At 33.7% G+C, this 21848-nt stretch overlaps 1 protein-coding gene across 2 annotated transcripts in view; it reads right to left on the reverse strand.

Moving 5' to 3' along the window:
- CDH18 (cadherin 18) overlaps positions 1–21848 on the reverse strand; it is a gene marked incomplete at both ends in the record, with an annotated part of 164230 nt that overhangs the window by 55685 nt on the left and 86697 nt on the right. For both annotated transcript variants that reach the window (XM_080339182.1, XM_080339181.1), the window contains one exon: positions 8934–9101. In XM_080339182.1, the coding sequence (XP_080195308.1) occupies positions 8934–9101 (168 nt within the window). The remainder of the gene's footprint in view (positions 1–8933; positions 9102–21848) is intronic.

The following is a 21848-nucleotide window of genomic DNA, read 5'->3' on the forward strand; positions in this document are numbered from 1 at the left end:
GTAGCATGACTTTGGAGGTAACCTCAGTGAGCATGTATAAATTTAAACATGCATTATTGCAGAAAAACTCTATTTATTGGATAGATTGAAGAAATTTGAATCTGTAGAATTTGCAATTGCGGAGGGAATGTATGTTATCACTAAAATACAACTAACTTTAGACCCTTGTTAGAAAATAGATTATTTTATTACAAATTTGTGTAATTTCTTGCACAATACTTCTTAAACCTATTTATAGACTTGCAGTGTTTTTGTAATGCTAGCCCATGATACTAATAAACAAACAGTAATATGAGAAGGATGGATGAGTGCACTAAACTTTGTTAGTCTAAAAAGAAAGAGAATTTTCCTAGTAAAACAAAAAGTAAGTTACCACGCACTAGGGAAACCTCAAGGAAAAGAAGAAATGTCCAGCAGAAAAAAAAAGTATATTTTACCTTGTAAAAAAAAGAAAATACCAACACTTATGTAACAAGAAAATTGTTTAGTAGTTGATACAATTAAAACACATGGCTAAGTCTTTGATGCAGTTCTTTTATTTGTACATAAAATCTATCTTCACAAATTTCCAAATAAATGCTCTGCCATGCATTCTTTTGCAATGCTTTGTTCTCCGAGATGATGTCAACTGACACTTCCATACTTCTGGTTGCTTTATTTCATACATAAAATTGTAGAAATGGGATGAGATTCATTTTGGAATTTACTTTTGTTAAAATAAATGTGAAATGTGGTCTTTTGACTTTTTTGTTCTGACTGATGCATTCCAAAAAGGAAAAGGTTGAGGTCATAAAAAGTATGTTATGTACAGGCCATAAAGAAGATGTTATGTAATCAAAAACACTTCAGGAATTGAAAGTGTTACAACCCATATGATAGGGTGAACTAATTAGACACTTCCAAATAGTGAAGCTAGTTCAAATATATCCACATGACACTACAGTCTGCTTTATAATCACACCCCAAGTGTTAGCCATCTGTTTCAGAAAGTCACTTTACTGATACCAGCTTCAAACATTCTAAAATACTAAAACTTCAAGCGAAACAAATATTTGAAATCACTCATTAATTATCTGCCAGTATTTGCAGAAATGTTTCCAAAAAATAGATGGAATGAGAAGAAAACAGTTAAAAGATAAAAACTCCGAGATCATACGGTAAGAAAAGTTTTCCACTTTAACCACTGCTTCGAAGAGACAGCCTGAAAATGTCTCATACAGGTATAAGCCAAATATATAATTACAAACAATACTATCTTAAGCCAAAAAACACATAAGAGGGTAAAATCCAGCAACATAAGGGTTAGATAAAATATATTATAGACATTTATTTTGACTAGCAGTGGAAACTGGAAATGTTCTTACAAAACACTAAATTGTTGTAAACTTTATTACTGGAATTAGTGGAACCAACTCAAGGCTAAATTGAACATTTCCCTGGTCACTGAATAAATTTTGATAGGACATTAAAAATAATGTTGGATGGATATACTGTGATTTTATGATTCTTTATTGCAAGTTATGAGTCTGCCTCAACCTCTAAATATTGATTGGGAAGTTAGAAGCCCTGAGGACAAGGTACTGATCTGCATCAAAACTGTTTCACCAAATCTACCCAAGTTGAACAGATTGTTCCTGTGTTCCCAGTATTGCAGCCTTCTAGGAGCTCCTGTAAAGCAGAAATTTTCAAACAATCTCACAGATGTTCTAAATTGTTCTAGAGGAGTCGCTGGGCGGCTTATGGATCCAGATTCTGTAGAAACTGATTTGATTCTTAATTTTTATGTTTGCATTTGATCAGATAAATTCACTTAACTCATGAGACAAGTAAATTAATACTCTTTTCCAGTTAATGGACTGTATAGGATAGTCATACCACTTTGCAGGACTTTAACCTATGCTAATTGAAATATTGTTCAAATACATATAGGCAACCTTCAGCTTTCTTTCAATAAACTATATAGCTTAGCTCTCATTATAGTAAAGAAACAATTCATTGATCTGAGGAACAATTTACTTTCCATTTCAATTAGCCTACAGGCAACTTATTCTCAAAAAAGCAATTTCTCTGAATCTCTCAACAAAGAAGTATGCCAGTATTTAACGCAACTCAACAAGCATGTTATTGACTTTATTCACCAATCTATTTATTTGAAAGTTTTGACTTACTTTTCTAGGTTTTAATGTTCTCTTGAACATTAGGAATTACCTTACTTAATAAAGAAATAAATATTTGACCTGCTTATTATTTTTATATGCAAAGTATAGTTTTAATAGCATGAGGATAAATACTGCTTGGTGATGAACTAATAGACACATTCAGTCATACATGATAGCTAGTACAAAGATACCCTTGTCTATCTACTAGCAAATTGGTAAACACAGCAACTGATTGCCTTAATGTGTTAATAAATTACCACCATAACCTAGATGTATATCAAAGTACTATGTGAAGAAAGTTTGCTTGAACCTACAACTAGCTGAATACTCAGTCTATTTGATAAGATATGGAGAATAAATTGACAGTAAGCCACGTTCCAGGTCTGATGATTATAAGCACAAAATTCAACTGGCAGGCAATTAACACTAGCTGTTCAGGAATCAAAACCAGTGTCTAATACATTTAATGTCTTAATTAACGAGCTGAACCATGGGTTGCATGTACATGCAGCAAGCAAATGGACAATCGTTTTCTGATGTGATAATTGAGCCATTTCTAAATAAAGAACAATTAAGGTCAGGGGGTTTGGAGATTTACTTGTGATGATTCTCTGTAAAGGCAGAAAATCTGTATACTGAACACCAACCACACCCACAAAGGAAATGTCACTCACTGATCATTCACTTTGGAAACTGAGCACACACTTTGTAAAGACATTTACTTGAAAAAATTCTTTGCCTTAAAGAATATGAGAAGCTAAGTACTCGTTAGGACCAGAAACATGTGATGTGACTATTATGCCAATATGTACTGTAACAAATTCTAACAGCCATTTTCTTTAACAAAGAACACAGCTTTTAAAACGTCTAGAGCCCATGAAACACTTTGCCAGATTTTTACAGCAACCTTGAACACAGTCATAACAACATTCTTAAAAAAGATGATCTTACTGCCTTTCCTTACACAAATAACTAAAACCTGATATTCCTCTGTTATTTGAGATTTCCTAATAATATACTAAAATATTCTAGATTAATCTTTGTGTCTCAAATTAGCTGAGATTAGCATGTTGGGTAGGAATCCAATTTTACAGAAAACTCTGTATTAACCAAAGGTGTTTTAAGAGCACAGCAAAAGGAATTCTCTTTGAGCAGATTTTATATTTTCTCATGAGATTCCACTCTTTAAATCTCATTATGTTGTCTCAATTTCACAACAGTACTAAAAAGAAGCTACATTCAGTTTTTAAGTAATACTTGTTTTGGACATAAAATAAATTAATATAGGCTGCTGCATTTCCTTATCACGCATACATATCTAATTTCCTGGCATTTCCCCTGGCATGTAGAAATATGTCACTCATTTTTTTCTTTTAATGAGATATTAATAATTGCCTTTCAGTAGATTGATCATGCACACCAGACTCCTCCTATCTACTATTTACACAAAGAGCTGTTTTGAGCTGAATCTGTCAAACCACTAGAAAGAATAATACTCCCATAATCTTACAGATGGAAAAAAATGAAGTATTTTATTACAATCTCTATTTCTTTAGACATTCTGTAACATATATATATAATAAAAATTGTTGGTAACATCTAAACTGTAATACTAGAAAAGCATATCCTAAATTGTGAACCACTTGCAGAAATAAATAAAAATTAATATGGTAGCACAAAAATGTTCTCTGTGGAACACAGAAATGAGAATAAAGTAACATTTCCAGGATGGTAACTTCACTTCTGAAGGAAAGAAACAATGTTATATGCAGGAATATACCTTCTGAAGAACAAAATATTAGAGTTCTGCGCAAATAAGGCCTTAAATCAACTTTCTACATGTCACTCTAGTCTGATTTAAGGTCTTACTAAAAGACTTAAACATGTCTCCAGCAACAAGCAATACGTGGGACTATTCAATTGCAATATATTTTACATTTACTATGAAATATGAAAAAGGCATTCCTCTAATTTTAACCAAAAAAAAAGTTATTCAATTAATAAGCAACATTTAAATGCAGAATAATTTCTAGAAGGAAATGATTCCTAACACTCCTTGAACACTGGATGATTACTGGACTCATCATCATGACGTAAATGACAAAATGATCAGGAAACTACATTACTAGGTATGAACAAAATCTGATTTATAAAGGTGCATTTGATCAGATGTCAGCAATCTTAAGGTAAATTGTTATCAAGTCCTTTTATTGTTTTGTTTTAAATCTGAGTTTTCGGAGCACAGACAACTTGTGTAATCATTTTAATTCAATAGCATCTAGTAACTTTTAAACTCTGCCTAGTTTCAGGCAAACCTAATAAAAGGGCAGAGGTCTTAAAGATGTTATGATTCTACAAACCTCTTAACAATTGCTGATTGAATAGAGGAGAAAGACCTGTTAGAAGAAAATCTGAGGAAAATTCTGCTTTATTCATCTTGTTCGGCAGCAGCCAAGTTGTCAATCAGGAAGCCGGTGGCTCTGGTCCAGTCACCACAGAAGGATGGGACAGTCCTACAGTGCATGGCAGTGGGGAGTGGGAGGATGCTGATGGTTACACACAGAGATCATAGGAACTCGATGTACTATGTGGAACTGTGGATCCGGAAAGGACCATATTGGAGTATAAATTTTAAAAGAAAATTAACAGTAGGTACCTTTGTGTTTAATTAGCTAATGAGTTACATTAACAGCCAGCATGGCCAGCAGGTTGAGGGAGATGATCTTGCCCCACCACTCTGTTCTGGTAAGACCCCACCTAGAGCCCTGTATCCAGCTCTGGAGCCCTCAGTACAGGAAAGACACAGACCTGTTGGAAAGGGTTCAGAGGAGGCCATCAAGATCATCGGAGGAATGGAACAACTCTCCTATGAGGACAGGCTGAGAGAGTTGGGGTTGTTCAGCCTGGAGAAGACCCTGGGGAGACCTTACTGTGGCCTTTCAGTACTTGAAGAAGGCCTATAAGAAAGATGGGGACAGACCTTTCAGTAGGGCCTGTTGCAATAGGACAAGGGGTAACAGTTTTAAACTGGAAGAGGGGAGATTCAGGCTAAACATAAGGAAGAAATTTTTTTACAGTGAGGGTGGCGAAACACTGGCACAGGTTGCCCAGTGTGGTTGCTCCATCCCTGGAAACATTAATGGCCAGGCTGGACAGGGCTCTGAGCAATCTGACCCTGTTGAAAAGCTCCCTGCTCATTGTAGACGCATTCGACTAGATGTCCTTTGAATGTTCCTTCCAATCTAAACTATTCTATGATTCTACCATTATAAGGCTGGACAGTAGACACCTTACTAGTACAGAGCAGATTTAATGCCTCCTTCTGGGATGTGAGCTTACTTATTAAGAACTAAATGGTGTGTCTTCATACAACATTCCTGTTTAAACTGTGTACTTTGCATACAATGATATTGTAAAAAGTGAAGCCAAAATATTTATGCATATACATAATTTCACATTATATCTAATACTGCCCTGAAACAGATGATCCTCAAAAATCAAGCTTCATAAAAATGTTTTAAGCCATGACTTGTATTTAAATTTGGCTTTATCCTGAAGAACTGAGCTAGATATATCAAAAACAAAATCTACAAATGGGGTATCAGGGAAATAATTCCTTCATAAAATTAGACTCTAAACACAATAACTAAAGGTCTCATACACACTGTCTAGAGTGTAATCGTTAGCACATGATGTACAAAACATCTCAGTGGAAACATCTGCCTAGTGTGATGATCTTGATGCAATCAAAATCTATTCATCCTAAACAAAGAAAAACATGCAGAATCTTATTCACCCTAACCAAGACCACAGAGAATTAATGAACAAAAAGTATACAGAAAATGCTCATGTCACTCAGGGTTGATAACAGTGTCATCACTAGATGGAACATTTTCTATCAGATTATTGAAATAAATTTATAGCTATGAAATTGGGGCCCTAAGCCATCAACCAAGTTGATCCATCAGGGGTAAAACTAACAAGAATCAAGAGATGATGATTACTGAAGAGAAAAAATCTTCACATGCAAAGCAGTGTCTGTCAGTTTACATTAAATATCTAGTTCATTTGTATCTGGACTACCTAAAGAAAGAAAATCTGTGGTAATGAAGAAAACTAAATCAGTATTGTATGAGATGCACTGAAGTAATTGATAAGCAAAATGTACTTGAGGTTTCAGGTTATGCTCCTGATGAATTCAAAACCCTGTGCCTACTCCTGAGACATATTGCTGGTTTTTTTGCAAGCAGATTTTTTTCAGCTATGTTTTCTATTACAGATACTCTTCTTATCGTGTATTTCAGAACTGCAACTATAAGACTGATAAAATTATGCAGTAATGTGTCATACTCTTCCTCTCACTTAGACTTATTGGTATTTTGGAAAACTGTAGTTCTCTCTTAATAATTTATTTGAAAGAAAGTCAGCTATATTTATAGTGAGTACAGAAAAAAAAAAAAAAAAGAACAGTAAATTCATTTAAGCAGACATATTTACAACCTCTCTTTCTAAGATTTAAACAGATTTTTAAAGTGTTTCTTTAAGGGAGACAAATCCTGCATACTTTACTCCGTATATATCTTTAATGAACACTGAACTACCAAAGCTAGAAAGATACGATCTTTTAAATATGTACAGTACGGCATATTTCTAGATAAAATAAATAATTAGAGAATCAATCAGATGTGCTTTCCAGCATGTTCTCAAGTAAAGTACTCATACAGTTAGGGTCAGATTCAAAACTCACAAGTATGTAATGGAAGAAAGGAAACTAACCAAAAGAGAGTCTGCAGTTTAACTGAGGCTCAGCCTGTCCCAAAGGTTATACACTTGATATATGCAGTTTTGGTTAGTGCTTGCCTTGAATTCAATTCTGACCATGACAAGCCTCAGTAAGACTCATTTAACATTTCATCTAATAAGGAAATTGAAGAGAAATTTAACTGAAAATCATGACATACAAAGAAATAAGAAGGAAAATAAACAATTAAGTTATTTCTATCAGTGCAATCCTTATGTATTGTAGTCATAGTTTATGATGATAAGATGGCCAGATTTTAGATTGTCTATACTTTGGTTCTGTACTAAGATACAGCTACCATACTTTTGCAAAGGATTTAAATTATATTTCTCAAAAAATCTAAATAGCAATGTTGCAACCATAACTGTAGTGTAGGCATCCTGTGTAAGGAAATATAAAGCAAATGGCGTATTCTACAAGACTTGCTGTAGGATTAAAATATTTCTGTTAAAAATGATAACTGTTAAAATATATGTTTTTTACTTTGTTTTGTTAAATAATACAGTTATGTTTCATAATTTTCAATGTTATTTTTTGTAATTGTTAGAACACTTAAAATGTACAGAATGTAACATCAACATTTTATATTTCTGAAAAAAATATTGATACAGATGTGCTAATGTACAGTTCTGCCTGGTGGCTGATTTAATATCCAAAACCTTCCATTCAAAATAAAAGAAGTCAGTTCTTGAAACCTGATGAGTAGAGATCAATTTGATTTTGCAGGAAACTGAGGACATTTTTTATACTTCAACTATTTTAGATGTTATATTTGTTCAAAGATATGTCTTATCTTTTGCCTTTCCAATAGTTTGGAAGTATTAAATAAAGTGATGGATGCAATGACAATTCCATGGAACATAAACTGAAATATACTTTATTTAAGGCTGTGTTTCAAAGCCTTTATGTATTTATGTGTTTGTGAGGCACAGAAAAAATATTCATTTCTACAATATTTTTAATGAGCCTTCTTACTGCTTGATCAGATTTTACATACTGTGTATTGCCATGGAATTTCATTTTTCCCCAGAGCTTTGTGATCTCTATCATTGTTTACAAGTCTTCTCATTCAAACAGCTTAATTCATTTCCCAGTGAATGTACCTATAGTTACTAGTCCATTATGTTGTACAAGGGTTCACACAATGTCAGAGTCCATATTACAATATTCTTATTGGTCTTGAGCCAATCAGCAAAGCAAAGCAACTTTAGCTATGCAATTACATTCCAGAAGACTTCTAAATAAATTGTCGACTGAATTCAGAATTTCTGCAAGACTCCAGCTGCTGTGTCAGATCAATGTGTGCACAATGAGTTCCTATTAGTGATCATATTAAGATGTTCTAAGAGTACTCTAGCATATACTTCTCATATACGCATGTGAGAACATTCAGTTTGACATCAGCATTGACAATTGATTTAACTAGGATGAAGGCAGACTCTACCATAACTCAACAACAGAGAGACACAGCTTAGGTTTTGACCATCTGTAATATAAAAAGTGATCTTAAAAGTTTGCATGGATATAGAGGAAGCAAAATAAGAAAAAAAAAAAAAAAAAAAGATAGGTATGTATGGAAGCAGCCAAAGGCATGCTGGATTCAATCTTTTAAGTGCTACCATTTATTGCCTATCATGGGAACAATATAATTCACTTATGAGATCAAAATCACACACTTAATGAAATATACATTCAAAAAGGACTGGAGAAAAACCCACATATGACAAGAATATTCCTTTGTCACCCATCTGACTCTGAGTGTTTAATTGAAAGTAATCTTCACTGGTTTTAATATTCTAGCTATGCTATCTCTGTACTTCATCTGAAAACACTGGAAAACTGAAAAATATTGGTGAATCCAAACACTTCCCGAACTGCCTTTTCCCCATGAATTTGAATACTAATTGGATTTCACTAGTCCAATCAGCTTCTTACTTCCCTGAAAATCAATTATATACTGAAATTGTACATACTCTGAGGAAACCTGGGTGGATTGTCGTTGACATCAGTGAGTGTGATATTTACAGTTGTTGACCCTGACAGCCCTCCGACCTGCCCAGCCATATCTTTGGCTTGAATGACAACGGAATAATGCTCTCTGGCTTCCCTGTCCATGTTGTGCAAGGCAGTCCTGATGACTCCTGTGATGGAAAGAAAACAAACAGAAGATCAGGATTAGCTTGTTTTAGAAAGAGGAAAAGCTAGACATAACATTTCTTTTCAGGAAAGGTAAGACATGGTAGATTTTCTGGTAATGCAAAGTTTTCTACAATCACATTAAGCTGGCTTTAGTTCTTTGCAGTTTACATATATATGTATATCTTAATGCCGGTTACTGCTAGACAACCAACTTAATCGAGGATATGAAAAAAATAAAATAATATATACTAAACCAACAATTATATTAATAAATAAATAGGACTATTATATACCATTCTTAGCAGAAAGTCACATTGACAAAGCTCTGGTGTTTCTCACATGTCATAACTATTCAAATAGCTACTTCATAGAAATACTAATGAATGAGAACTCTTACCCCACTGAAGAAACAAAAAAATTCCTTTTTAAGAAAAGTTAATTTCTGAATTCATACATGACATACCTCTTATAACTACTCAAAAGCTAAACTTTCTTATTTGACAAATTTCAAAAAACTGTACTTTCTTATTTGATGCATGTCAATCACATAGATTTATGTTCATAAATGTCAGTTACCTAATACTTGCCTGTAAAGTGAAAGATAAGCTACTTTTTTTTTTTTTTTACTACAATACAGAGACAAAACTAAAATTGAGTGATGCTAAAATTCTATTTATTTTTATCCACTATCATGAGAAATGTTTTTAACATTTAGACAATTCTACATGTAGAACCAAAGGTTACAACAAATGAAGAACAGCAAACCCTGTGGGCTCAGTATCGGTTTTGGTACATTTTTCGCTTATGTGGATGCCTGTAAATTAGGCCCTGCTAATTTCTTTCATCACAGACTGACAGAAATCTCATGGAGTTCAATGAAGGGAAATGTCAAGTCCTGTGTCAAGGAACCAATACATGCTGTGGACAGCCTAGCTGAGAAGCAGCTTTTCAGAAAAGGATCTAGGGGCTCCTCAAGTTAGACATGAACCAGCAATGTGCCCCTGTAGCAAACAAGGCCAACAGCATCCCAGGCTGGCTGCATTATAAAAAGCATTGCCAGCAGGTCAAGAGAGAGGATCCTTCTCCACTGCTCACCACTGTTGAGGCCACATCTGGAGTGCTGGGTCCAGTTCTGGGCTCACCAGTACATAAAAGACATTGATACACTGGAGCGAGAAATATAGAAATAAAGAAATGTGTGAAATGCTAATTTTGTTAACATTAATTTTTCAAGAACCTAAGTTTTTAGCATAACTTGGTTTTGGACTCTGAAACTGAGTGGCTCTTACAGCTAGTCAGAAAACATATTACAGCAGGTGTTGCTTCTGGGTAAATTTTAAACATGTAATAGCCATTAACACAAAGCAAGTTATGAAGAAGAACCTTATTCATCTAGAAAATCTCTTGTACAGCATGATTCTCAACGGTTTTGATTCCCACAGTCTCAGATGACACAAAAAATGATTTCGAGAATACTATTTCTTCACTAGAACAATTTAGCCATTATTACATACAAAATGGAAATTTTCATGGAACTTATACCAGTGTTTCCATTCTATTCTGAAAACAAATCATGCATAAAGAGTAGAACTATCCACAAAGAAGAATATTTTAAAGTATCCATGAAGATTCAGAATTATTTCAACATGGTTTTGCACTGTAAGTTCCTTTTAATCAGAAGTTCCTTCTGGACAAGCTGGCTAAAAATAGTACATCAGTCTGTTTTAGTTCATCAGTGTTTTGTATTTTGAATGACAAGGTTAGAAACAGGTCTTTTCTCGCTATTTGCACCATGATATACTGAAATGAACCACAACTTTTACATACTAAAAATAGAAGGTATGGAGACTTTTGGATAAAAGGAATTGATGTAACTTAAATATGAAGCTTCATCAAAATCAATTTGGTTCACAAAATCTGGCACAATGGTTCTGAAATTTCATTTTGGTGAAAAATAGGAGAAAAGTACTAGAATTAAAAAATGTCCTGCTTTGACATTTTTGAAATAAATTGCTTCATTTTCTTACATTGAAACCAAATTTATTGGAACATTTAATGTTTATGCATATGCATGGAGGGAGTCTGATTTTTTTTTTTTTTTTTTTTTTTTTTTAAACCTTCCATTTCATTCTGAAACAGACCAAATTTTACATAGTGGAACATCTGTCTTCTGTACAATCCTCATAATTACACCAGTTACTTACATTTTTAAACTAATTTAAACAATTTCCTCTGAATTACAATTACTTTCCTCTTCCTTTTTGCTTCAAGGAATGTGGTAGTGAATCAATACATGTAGACAGTTAATAAAGATTTGAGGATGACTTATCATTTGATCTCTCCCACTTGCATCCAATTCCTCTTTTCTGAAAACTGAGTAATTGAAAATGGACAAGTTTTTAGTTACAAAAACTTGTTCCAAGGTTTTGAATAAGAAAACTGGTGCTGAAAGATGGGAAAGTTTAGTTCTCTCTCTTTTATTGGTTGCATATACATACATACATCCTAAAACTATATAATCAGTATGAGGCATATAACTACTGCACAGACCCTAACGTTTGATTTTTGTTACCAGCAGCTCCACCAATTATTCTGCCAGTATAGCATTAAAATCATACATACTTTCAAATTTCTCCAATGAGCCCAAAAGGTGTAAGGAGAATTTTCTTGGTTGCCTTTTCCGATAAGATAATACAAAGTGTTCCAGCAGTTCTTTTTAAAGTAGGAATTGTCCCTGAGTATATTGGCAGTGGCTCCTATGCATTCCACGAGAAGACAGGAAGTTCATATTAAGGAAGACATCTCCCTGTCTAAAATGGTGAGTAAAGAAACTGAAAAAATAAAACTAAACTGTCACAGGCTTTTTAAATTTAAACACAGACTTAATTTTGCTTCATGTCTGTTAAGCAGCACTGTGACCCTGTTGACTGAGTACTTTTCAGCTGTGTTTCCAGGATTTATTCATCTTTAGTAAGAAAGGAAAGCAAGATGAAAGATGCAAGATGTAGACACAATTACAGGGACATCGCATCCTGTTTCTGGTATTAAATGAAGAAATTTTATAGAAGTTTGATGGCTATGTCAAAAATAATCTACATGTGGAGGTTTAGATCTGTTGGAATGGAATTGAGAAGGACATACAGTTCTGGACCTCTGGCCCACTGAGTTTAGTCATATCTATTTCCATCTTAAAATAATGTGAGATGTGTTTTCCCACATGGCACCTCTCCTAGAACAAACTTTTTCTTCCAACTTCTTGTCTAAATTTAGTCTCCTCTAAATAACACTTTTTTTTTCCTCTGTCAATTTCTAGAGTCTTGAAAAACACATTTTCCAATTTGAATTTATCTTCCTTGATCAAGGATGACCAGAAAACTACCTACCTTCCAGATGAGATTTTATCACAACCTTTTCTAACTATGACTTTTTTTTCAGATTATATCACACTGGTGATTCTTTTATGATTTATTAACATACCTAGGACATTGTCCTCCAATGACATTTCCAAATCCTTGAGACTAGAGTTACTGTATAATCATAGAATATCTCAAGTTGGAAGGGACCCATATGGATCATCGAGACCAGCTCCTTGGTTCCCACAGAACTAGGACTAGACAATATGGCCAAAAGTGTCAGATAGCATTATAATTAGTCCTGCAACATGGTCTTTACTATATAATACCATTCAATTTCATTATGTTCTTCTGGCTCTTGCCCTCAGAAACATAAGTTTATTCCTCTATATTGACAATTCCTCACAACTTTTTGTAGTCAGTAAATTTCTTCATGACAGTTCTGTATTTGTCCTTAAAACATCAGATAAAATTGATTGAGAAGAACATTGAGATGTCATGTTCTGAAAAAGGATTAGAATGTCTACTACTGTGGATAGCTCCTTTTCTTTCCTTTTACCCAATACCTCTGGATTTGAGAAAGCCCTGAAAATAAGTTTATTGATTGCAAGTTTTACTTCCTTCTCCATAAAAGCTCTCTGAATTCATTCTTGATACTAAACTGCAGTCCTTTTTTTTTTTTTTCCCAAGTTTTCTTTAAGATACCTCTATGCTCTGCAGCATGTGATAATGTGTTATGTTGTCTTTTTTTAGCATTCTGAGAAGAACCATTTTGCTTGCATGTAAGAAGAGCTGCAACAGAAGGCTCAACTGTAAATGTGTCTGTAAAAATCAAGGATTTTTAATTCAAGTGAAGACACATATTAAGAAAATATCTGCCTCAGTCAAGTGTCTAACTGTACATTTACCAAACTATTTAAATATGTAGTAATTTATCTTATTATTTATTTTTTAAAAAAGGAACTTATTTTAGATTCCATGACAACTACAGAATTATAGTCAGCTTTCTCTTACAGCCTACTCCTGTATGATATGTGAATGGAACTTTCCCAGAATAAACCGTGGTTCATTTTAACATTTTGAGCTCAAAGATTTTCTGTCTAATGGGAAAAAAAAAATCCAAATCAAATCCAATTTAATGACAAACTAGTTTGTCATAGAAAAGTTTTGGTGGTGGTTTTAATTTATTTGTTTGTTTATTTGTTTGTTTATTTTATTTCTTATTATTTCCATTCTGTTATTGGATCACAAGCCTGGTCACTACAGGTTTTCTGAAGGGCAAGTAGGTCATACTAGATCCCCCATATTCTAGGTTTTTATATATCTGTATTGTCATGAGCACAACCACTAAATGACTCAAATATAATTAAAAAAACCCCCTATTTAATAACTAATTAAATATGTGATTTTACTAATTACTGAGGGAAGAGAGCTGTTGCAGATGATAATTTCATTAATATTATTTATAATTTGTGAATAAAAACTCTATTTTTATCACTGCTTTTCTTTAGGATTGTTAGCTTTCTTTATTGTAAGTTAATATTCTGAATATATTGTATATATTAAAATATATCTCAAAATCTAATGTTTTTCTACCTTTTAAGAGAAAGAGCTATGTTTTTGCTGGTTTTTGTTTGTTTGTTTGTGGGTTTTTTTGTGGTTTATTGTTTTTCATTTTAGGACAACAACTGAGCAAGTACAAGTTAGCAGATGGATTTCTTTTTCCTTCAAAACAAACTTCAAATTTAGAACTCGTAATAGATTTTGACTTGCATTTATGATTTAGTTCACACTATAACTGTAAACAAAATATGCGATATAGACATTTTGGTCATAGTCCACATTCTGAATGCTTCTATAACACAGATGATTTTAACCTAGGCCTTTGAGTCAGATCTGCTTTGTGTAACATATTTTATTCCTTTACAGGGACATCACTAGATACGTCATAGCTAAAAGTCAAAGCACTATAGAAATGACAATTAATGGTCAATTTTCTTCTATGGTCACAATTATAGTGCTGAAAGACACTTTGCTCTTTCTCAAGTAAAAAAGATAATTGAAATAAAATAAACTAATAATACACTGAAGGACAAATGCTGTAATAAAATATGATTTTTGAAAAAATAGTACAATTTAAAAAGAAAATAGTAAGATTTTTAAAAATAAGTAGTTTAGAAGAGTGTTCATTTGGTATTAAGGGTGAAGAGGGGTGGTTACCAGACTGATGATGTTACAATGGCTACCTCCAGGAAAACATAAAAATCTATTCAATTTACTATTAGTAAATAAAGCCTTCTCAAAAATCTCCATGAGTAACAGCCTGAATTTATAAAACAAAAAGTCTTGTGCCAAAGCCTCCTGAATTAAGAAATCTGAAGAAAGCTTCACTGATTGACACTAATTTATGTGGCAATTGCATGGATGCCGAATGTAATCATGACATCTTCCACTGCTTTTATAATGTAAAGCATATTCAAATGAATTGAATTAAGAATTTTCTGACATACTGCCTCCCAGAAAGCGGACAAGAAACTCTAATCTGCCATATGCAATTGCTGCAAATGAAAGGAATTTCCATTACAGAAATACCATAGCAAGTGACTACCCTATTTGAGCAGGAAGCTGTCCTTTTTTCTCTTGCCAATAGTAAAAGCACATTTATATGGGTGCCAGGTTTGCCAGCTCTATTTCCATTAGAATGGTTCACAGTTTTTTAAAAGTACATTTATTTCAGCATATTGTAGGCTGATGTAATCAGCAGGACATTAGTATAATCAGGGATGTTTTTTCCACTGCAATGCTGTACTTGTCCCATTGTCTTCAGATGCTGCTACTTCCAAATCACAATGCTATGGAATAGATTTCTTCTGGATTTAGTGGTAGTGGATTATTGGTTTACTCATCTGTGATTATTGTCATTCCTGGAAACATCAACTTTTCACTTTGTTCTAGACATCTACATCAAACTTTTCATAAAAAATAAACATTATATATATATTTGGCGCAGATCTCACTGTCTAATCACAACCTGAAGTCTTTTAACAAACCTGCGTCCAGTGTGGCTCCATGTGACTGTAAAGATGCAGGTATCTGTTAATTTGTTCTGTTGAGCCATACAGGCATGGTTCTGTTGTCTGAGAACCTCTGTGCAGGTTGGACCATAAACCTGAGTTTTACCTGCACAACTCTAGTTGTACCTGGCAGGCTGTATGGCTGCAACGTGAAGTACTGTGTACAAGTTTGGGTTTTTTCTGTGTTTAAAAGTAGTGGAGAAGAGCTAATCATGGTGGCTAAAATTATTATTAGATTGTAGTAATGACAGGATGGAAACCTATTTTAACAGAAATATTCAGTAGACATGGAAAAGAATGAGGTGCTGCTGTCCTAGTAACAATTAAGTAAAATAGAATCAGTAGATTAAGCTGGGTTCAGTAAGACATGCAGCATCACTTCTTCAAATGTTTTCTAGTCAGAGGAAACCAGCCTCTGTGACCATCTACAGAAAACAGGCATGAACTGGACTATAAGAACACAAGTGGTCTTCAGCTTCCAAATACATATTCAGATTCTCTAAAAGACGTCAGTGGAGGGCAGCCGCCACATGGAAGCCTGAGAGGTGAGTAGCAGAGTCACTGGAAGCCAGAAACCTGGCTGTTTCTTTTCCAGTTTAACAAAGCATTATATTTCCAAATACATTACTATCAAACACTTCACATAGCACCTAATTAGGTAGAGTGTTTGCAATCACTCAGATCTTCAAAATCTAGACCCTTTTAAAGCAACAGTTCTCACCTTGGAAAGAAATCTAAATATAGGTTAGATCTTTAGTACAGTATATGCAACCTTTTGCATCCAGAGTCAAAATACATTCTTTCAAGAAACTTAGATATTCAAGCTTCATGGTCAATTGGATTCTCTGTTAAAAGCTGGATGGGACCACAAGACGTCCCCTACAACTCAGGCTATTAACTGAACTAGCACTATACTAAAAGTAGTAGCTTGACTTTGGCTAAAGCACATCCTCCTCAAAGCATGTAATTTCGAAGTGAAGTGATCAAGAGGTAGGAACTATCACCTCCTCCTTAACCAAATATTCCAGTCATTAATCAGAAATTCAAAAAGTCTGCCCTTTAATTGGTAGTGTGCACTTTCGATTTCAAACCATTGACTCTTGTTACCTTCTTTCCAACCATTAGTTCCCAGTATTTCTCCTTTTAAAGATACTGCCATATTCTCATGAATCCAATCTTTCTGACAAGCTAAGTATTAAAAAACTCTTACCTGTAAAGCCTTTCCTCCCACTTAAAACTTAAAGTGTTATTTGCTTTTTTCAGCTTTCCAAAATTAAAAGAATACAAACAAATGAAATTAATACTGATATTTCAATAATGCTACATCCCCCCCATACCAACCCCTGATGTAAATTTAACTTCCTTAATCTTTTACAATATGGAAAGAATTTGTCCAAGGGTTGTATTGACCTTTTTTGGTGGCTCATCACTGCTCTGGGAATTCATTTTGAGCTGCTTTACTCTCAGTTTAGCTAGTTATGATTCTCCTGGATACAGTCCCACCCTCTTCTGTTCTAATTGTAAGACTTTACATTTATTGCACTGAGTGGCACAAGTTATTAAACCATCTGGGTTATTTTGATAGAATGTGCCATTGTCATGTTTATTCATCAATCTGTCATTTTTGTGTCATCCAAATACTTTGTCAGCAGAAGTCTTATGTTTATTTTTAATCCACACAGAAAGAAGTTGAATAGAGTTGGTCTTACACTGGTCCCTGCAGAGCCCTGGTGGAATCTTTTCTTTTCACGATGATTCTGTCTTGATGACAACTGTTTGCTGCCTCCCAGGGAGCCAGTTCATAGCCATTTAGTATGTGCCTTGTTGATGCTACTTAGTATTTACTTAGTATATACTTAGTATTTAACTAGAATGACATGTGATATGGCAGGTTTTTTGTTTTTTTGTTTGTTTGTTTGTTTTTTTTTTCATAAAACAAACAAATTAGGTTTCTTTACCAAGACCTATTTTCCAGAAAAACACATTGAAAGGCATTCTTGCTAAGTTCTTTCTCAGATATTTACATTTTCACATTTCTCACATTTACACATTTCTCACATCTCTTTCTCACATTTACAGTCTGCAAATTTCCTTATCTACTTCTTTGTTCAAGGAGAGTCTATCACCCTTCCTAGGTTTGGGACTGGACAATAATTCTAGTTCCCCATTAATCTAATCCCGTTTCTAGAAGAGTCAACATTTCAGGAAGAAAATTAGGAAAATTCCACCAATTTTTTCATGTGCAGATTCTGAAAAGAGTTCACAAAGGGGGTAATTCCTCTATTTTCAGAAATAGTTTATCAATATTTTATGTCCTGAAAACATGCAATTTGTTTCTTTTGAAGTATAAATTGCATATAAGTTCCTATGAATTTTCAGACAGCAAATAGAGTTAAACATTCAAATAAACAAATCTCCTATCTGGATGGTTTTGACATCTCCTAAAATTGCTTCTCCATTATTAAAGATTTTTTCAACACAAGACTGTTTGAGATGAGGTATGTAGAAGGAGAAGTAAGCCTTAAAGACAGACTTTGACTTGAATAAAAATATTTTTGTGTCTAACAGCAACATGTCACTATGTACTAGTTCTCTGCATAAGCATGCATGATGAAATAATTCAATTTATAACAGAAGGCACTTCAGTGGTTTTTCACTGACTCATGTGATTTCCTTGGAACTGAATCTGAATTAGTGCCATTTCTATAGTTCTGAAGAAACATATGGTTAGGAGCAAATAGGGCAAATTTAGCTGATTCTCCAACGTGAACAATACAGTGGTCAAGCCCTGATGCGTTCCAGTTAATGTAGTAGGCATGTGCTTTGGGTAAAGAAGCATGAGGTAAGCATACAGAAGTATGATGCTACTGCTGTGTGAAAAAATCATTTTTCCTTTTTTGATGATTCAGTTAATAGCGTATTTAAAAACCAAATATGAATCTCTACCCAAATCAGTGGGGGTGTAGGGGGATGGGGAAAGATAATGCTCTGTTCAAAGCTGTTAACAGGTGACTGCTGGTTGTATAATTAAATACTTAATTCCTTATGTTCAAGATAGCTATGAAACAAACCTAGATACAGATATACATTACTGACAGATAACTTAATGCTCCTTAAATATTGAGGATTTTTCCATAAAGGATTACTTGTCAGGTAGGCAAGCAGATCGAATGATGTGAGAGTATGAACATAAGAAAAGGACAAAGAATGATGAAAGGGAGGAAATTACTCATTAAATGTGATTTCTTTAGCTATAAACTTCTTACAGGTGTATTTAATCCTTGGTGAGAGGTAACAACCTTATGACAAAGGACAAACAAAACAATCAAGTAAAAAGGGGATGCATTTAGTAACTCCTGAAAATAGCAGATGGGAATTAAGTACAGGAATCTTCTCAAAGGAAATCCCATTTGACAAGAAAGAGCTTAAAACTGTCAGAAAACTAACCACTTATTTTCAGAAGCTTGAAAATACCCCTCTCAAAATAGAAATAGTATTGACTACCAGTATCAAACATGGCTTCTTGTAATGTCACCTGCCTTCTGGCCTACATAAGAATATATTTAATCTATAGTTTGAATGAAAATGACAAAATAATTGACAGCTGAAGGTTAAAGCTGCTAATATTTCACTCATAATCCAAAACTCCTTATTACTTCATAATGGAAAAAAAAATAAAGTTGAAGCCACAGACTTGACTTCATATTTCTCATCTATTTTATTAAATTAGACTTTAATGAAAATTAAATTTAACTTTTGTCTCTGATAAGTTCCTGATAATATATGTAAACAATTGAAGAAAATTACAACAGTTGCCCACTATGTTGAATAATATTGTGGTTTCTTTATACAATAGATCACCTTGATAGGAGGGAGAAGAAGAGAGACAATAATTACAGGCATGACAAAAAAAAAAAAAACCTTTCAAATTGGGCCACAATTGTGTCCAGCTAATCAAAAACTGAATGCAGCATACAGTCTTGGAAACATTCCTCATTTGGACAAAATTTCCTGTGCTGATTAATTTAATTACAACTGACAGACAATGTCTAGAGATATAATTCAAATTATCTATTAGAAAGCAAGCTTGGTTAGCCAACAGACCAAGCATTTATGTACTGGTTGTGTTATTTTCTCCCTGTACTACTTATTCGTTACATACCGATGAGGACTGTACTTCACTGCAATGCTTTGTTGACCCATGCATATCATGTTAAGGACCTTATAGCAGTGAAGCATAATTTATAAGTAATTATTATATGCCATTCAGAGTGTCACCTTACCCGGCATTTGAGTATGCTTATTTGTAAACTGCAAATGAAATACAAGTTATGTCAATATGGAAATGCAAAACACCTTTTCATGCATCCTAGTTACATGAATTATAGTGAAACCATTTCTGCTTGACATATTACATTAGTGGGCATCAAAGCTAATGTCTGTTCAAAGCAAAATCATTATATTCAATAATCAGTAGAATACCATCAGCAAAAAATTCTTCATTTTGGAAGTTACTGTAGTGCTAGATTTAGTACATCAGAGTATAAATATATATATGTATATATGTTAAAACTACATTACAAATATGAGTAATTGATTTCCATACAGGTCCTTGAAAGAAAAATACTAGAAACAGAATGTTATTGTAATCTTTTTGGGTAAAAAACAAACCAAACCAATCCAATCAACCAACCAACCAACCAAAAACCACAAAAAAAACTTACAAAACAAGAAAACAACCCACATACATTTTAACAAAAAAAAAAAATGCTATGATTTCATTGGATTCTCAGTACTTGTAACAAAAGCCCATTCTCACAATGAAAAGTATTAGTTTAAATTCTGCACAGGAGAAAAAAAATGTCTAAATGTAGTCTGGGTAAACAGAATACTGACTAAGGAATGACAGTTTTTGTAACTGTTTGATGCACACACACACAAAAAATGATTTAATGTAGATAAAATTTAAAGAAATGTATAAAAAACTTCTGACGTGTATTCACAGATGTTGTTTTCTTTCTTAGACCAAACACCCACAAAACCTTTGTCTGTTAGGTGACATAATAGGTAGCTATTGACTTCCATTGAGATTCAATCAGGATTTATTGACCTAACAGTTAGATTTGATCTAGTCAGAAAAAAGATAAATCTCTGCCTAGAGGTACAATAAATCTTACAGTCAGCTAAAAACAGAAGCCTGTGTTTCAATTGTTAGAGGTGCACTGCTATGAAGAAAATGACTACTAAATTAGTGAAGTGGCATAGCTTCTTGAAAAGAGGGACCCTCACACTACGATAAATTAAAAAGGATCACAATAAGGTCACACAAAACTTAAAATACGGCCACTTCATGACAGAACACAATTTTATGAAGTTGTCTTTCTGTTTGATTTGATTGAATACATTTTTCTGCTAGGTGGTCAGCTTCTGCCAGATGCATTAGTATTGAACACTTCTTGATCTGAGGTTGAAGCTTGTCTGCATTTTAAATTATTCTGATTTTCAACAAAGCTCACATGTGAAAACACAAGGACTGACTGTTACAAACTCTTACTGGAGCAAGGCTTACTTAAGAATAACTCCATATAATGTTTTGTCATCAGCCTTTGGAAACGCATGACTTTGGCATAGATCCCGCCCACAATGAGGGAAGTTAAGAACCAAGTCACAAGTGTGACAATTTTATACACCTTTTTGTTACAAACTTCTACACTGGGTACTGTAAAAAAATGGAAAAAAAAAAATCAACAGACCCTCTTTCATTTTCCTCTTCTTACTTATCATTCTCATCTACAATAGTCTTTGATTTGTACCTTCAGGTTTCCAATAGTCTTTGAGAAAATAAGGAAAACTGTCAACTTAGAACTTTATTTCCTTGATCAATCAGCAACAAGCTTAATAAACTACAGTAATCTGCATGACCCCTTCTGATAGACAGAAAATTTGTATAGTTGCAAACCAGATGTATAAATGCACTTAAGCTCCATTTAGATAAACCAAACCACACAAACTTGATTAAAGATTAAGTGAGCCTGTGTAACTGGCATATTTCAAGTATCTCATTCTTTTATACCTTTTGGCTGTGTATTGGCAACATAACATGCTGTAATATTTCAAACCTGCACTGAATCAACAGTAGCTGTTTAAATTGACAAAATTTCCACAATGATTTTTTACTGACTGGAATGACAGGCCAAAATATTTCAGGATAATATTGAAAGAAAGTATTGAAAAGCAGAATGATCAAAGCTGAAGAGGTGAAATACAGATTTTTTTACAAATAGAAATATTGTAAACATGTAAAAAATGAAACAAAGTTGCT

Source organism: Nesoenas mayeri, assembly GCF_963082525.1.
Source record: "Nesoenas mayeri genome assembly, chromosome: 2".
NCBI lineage: Eukaryota > Metazoa > Chordata > Aves > Columbiformes > Columbidae > Nesoenas > Nesoenas mayeri.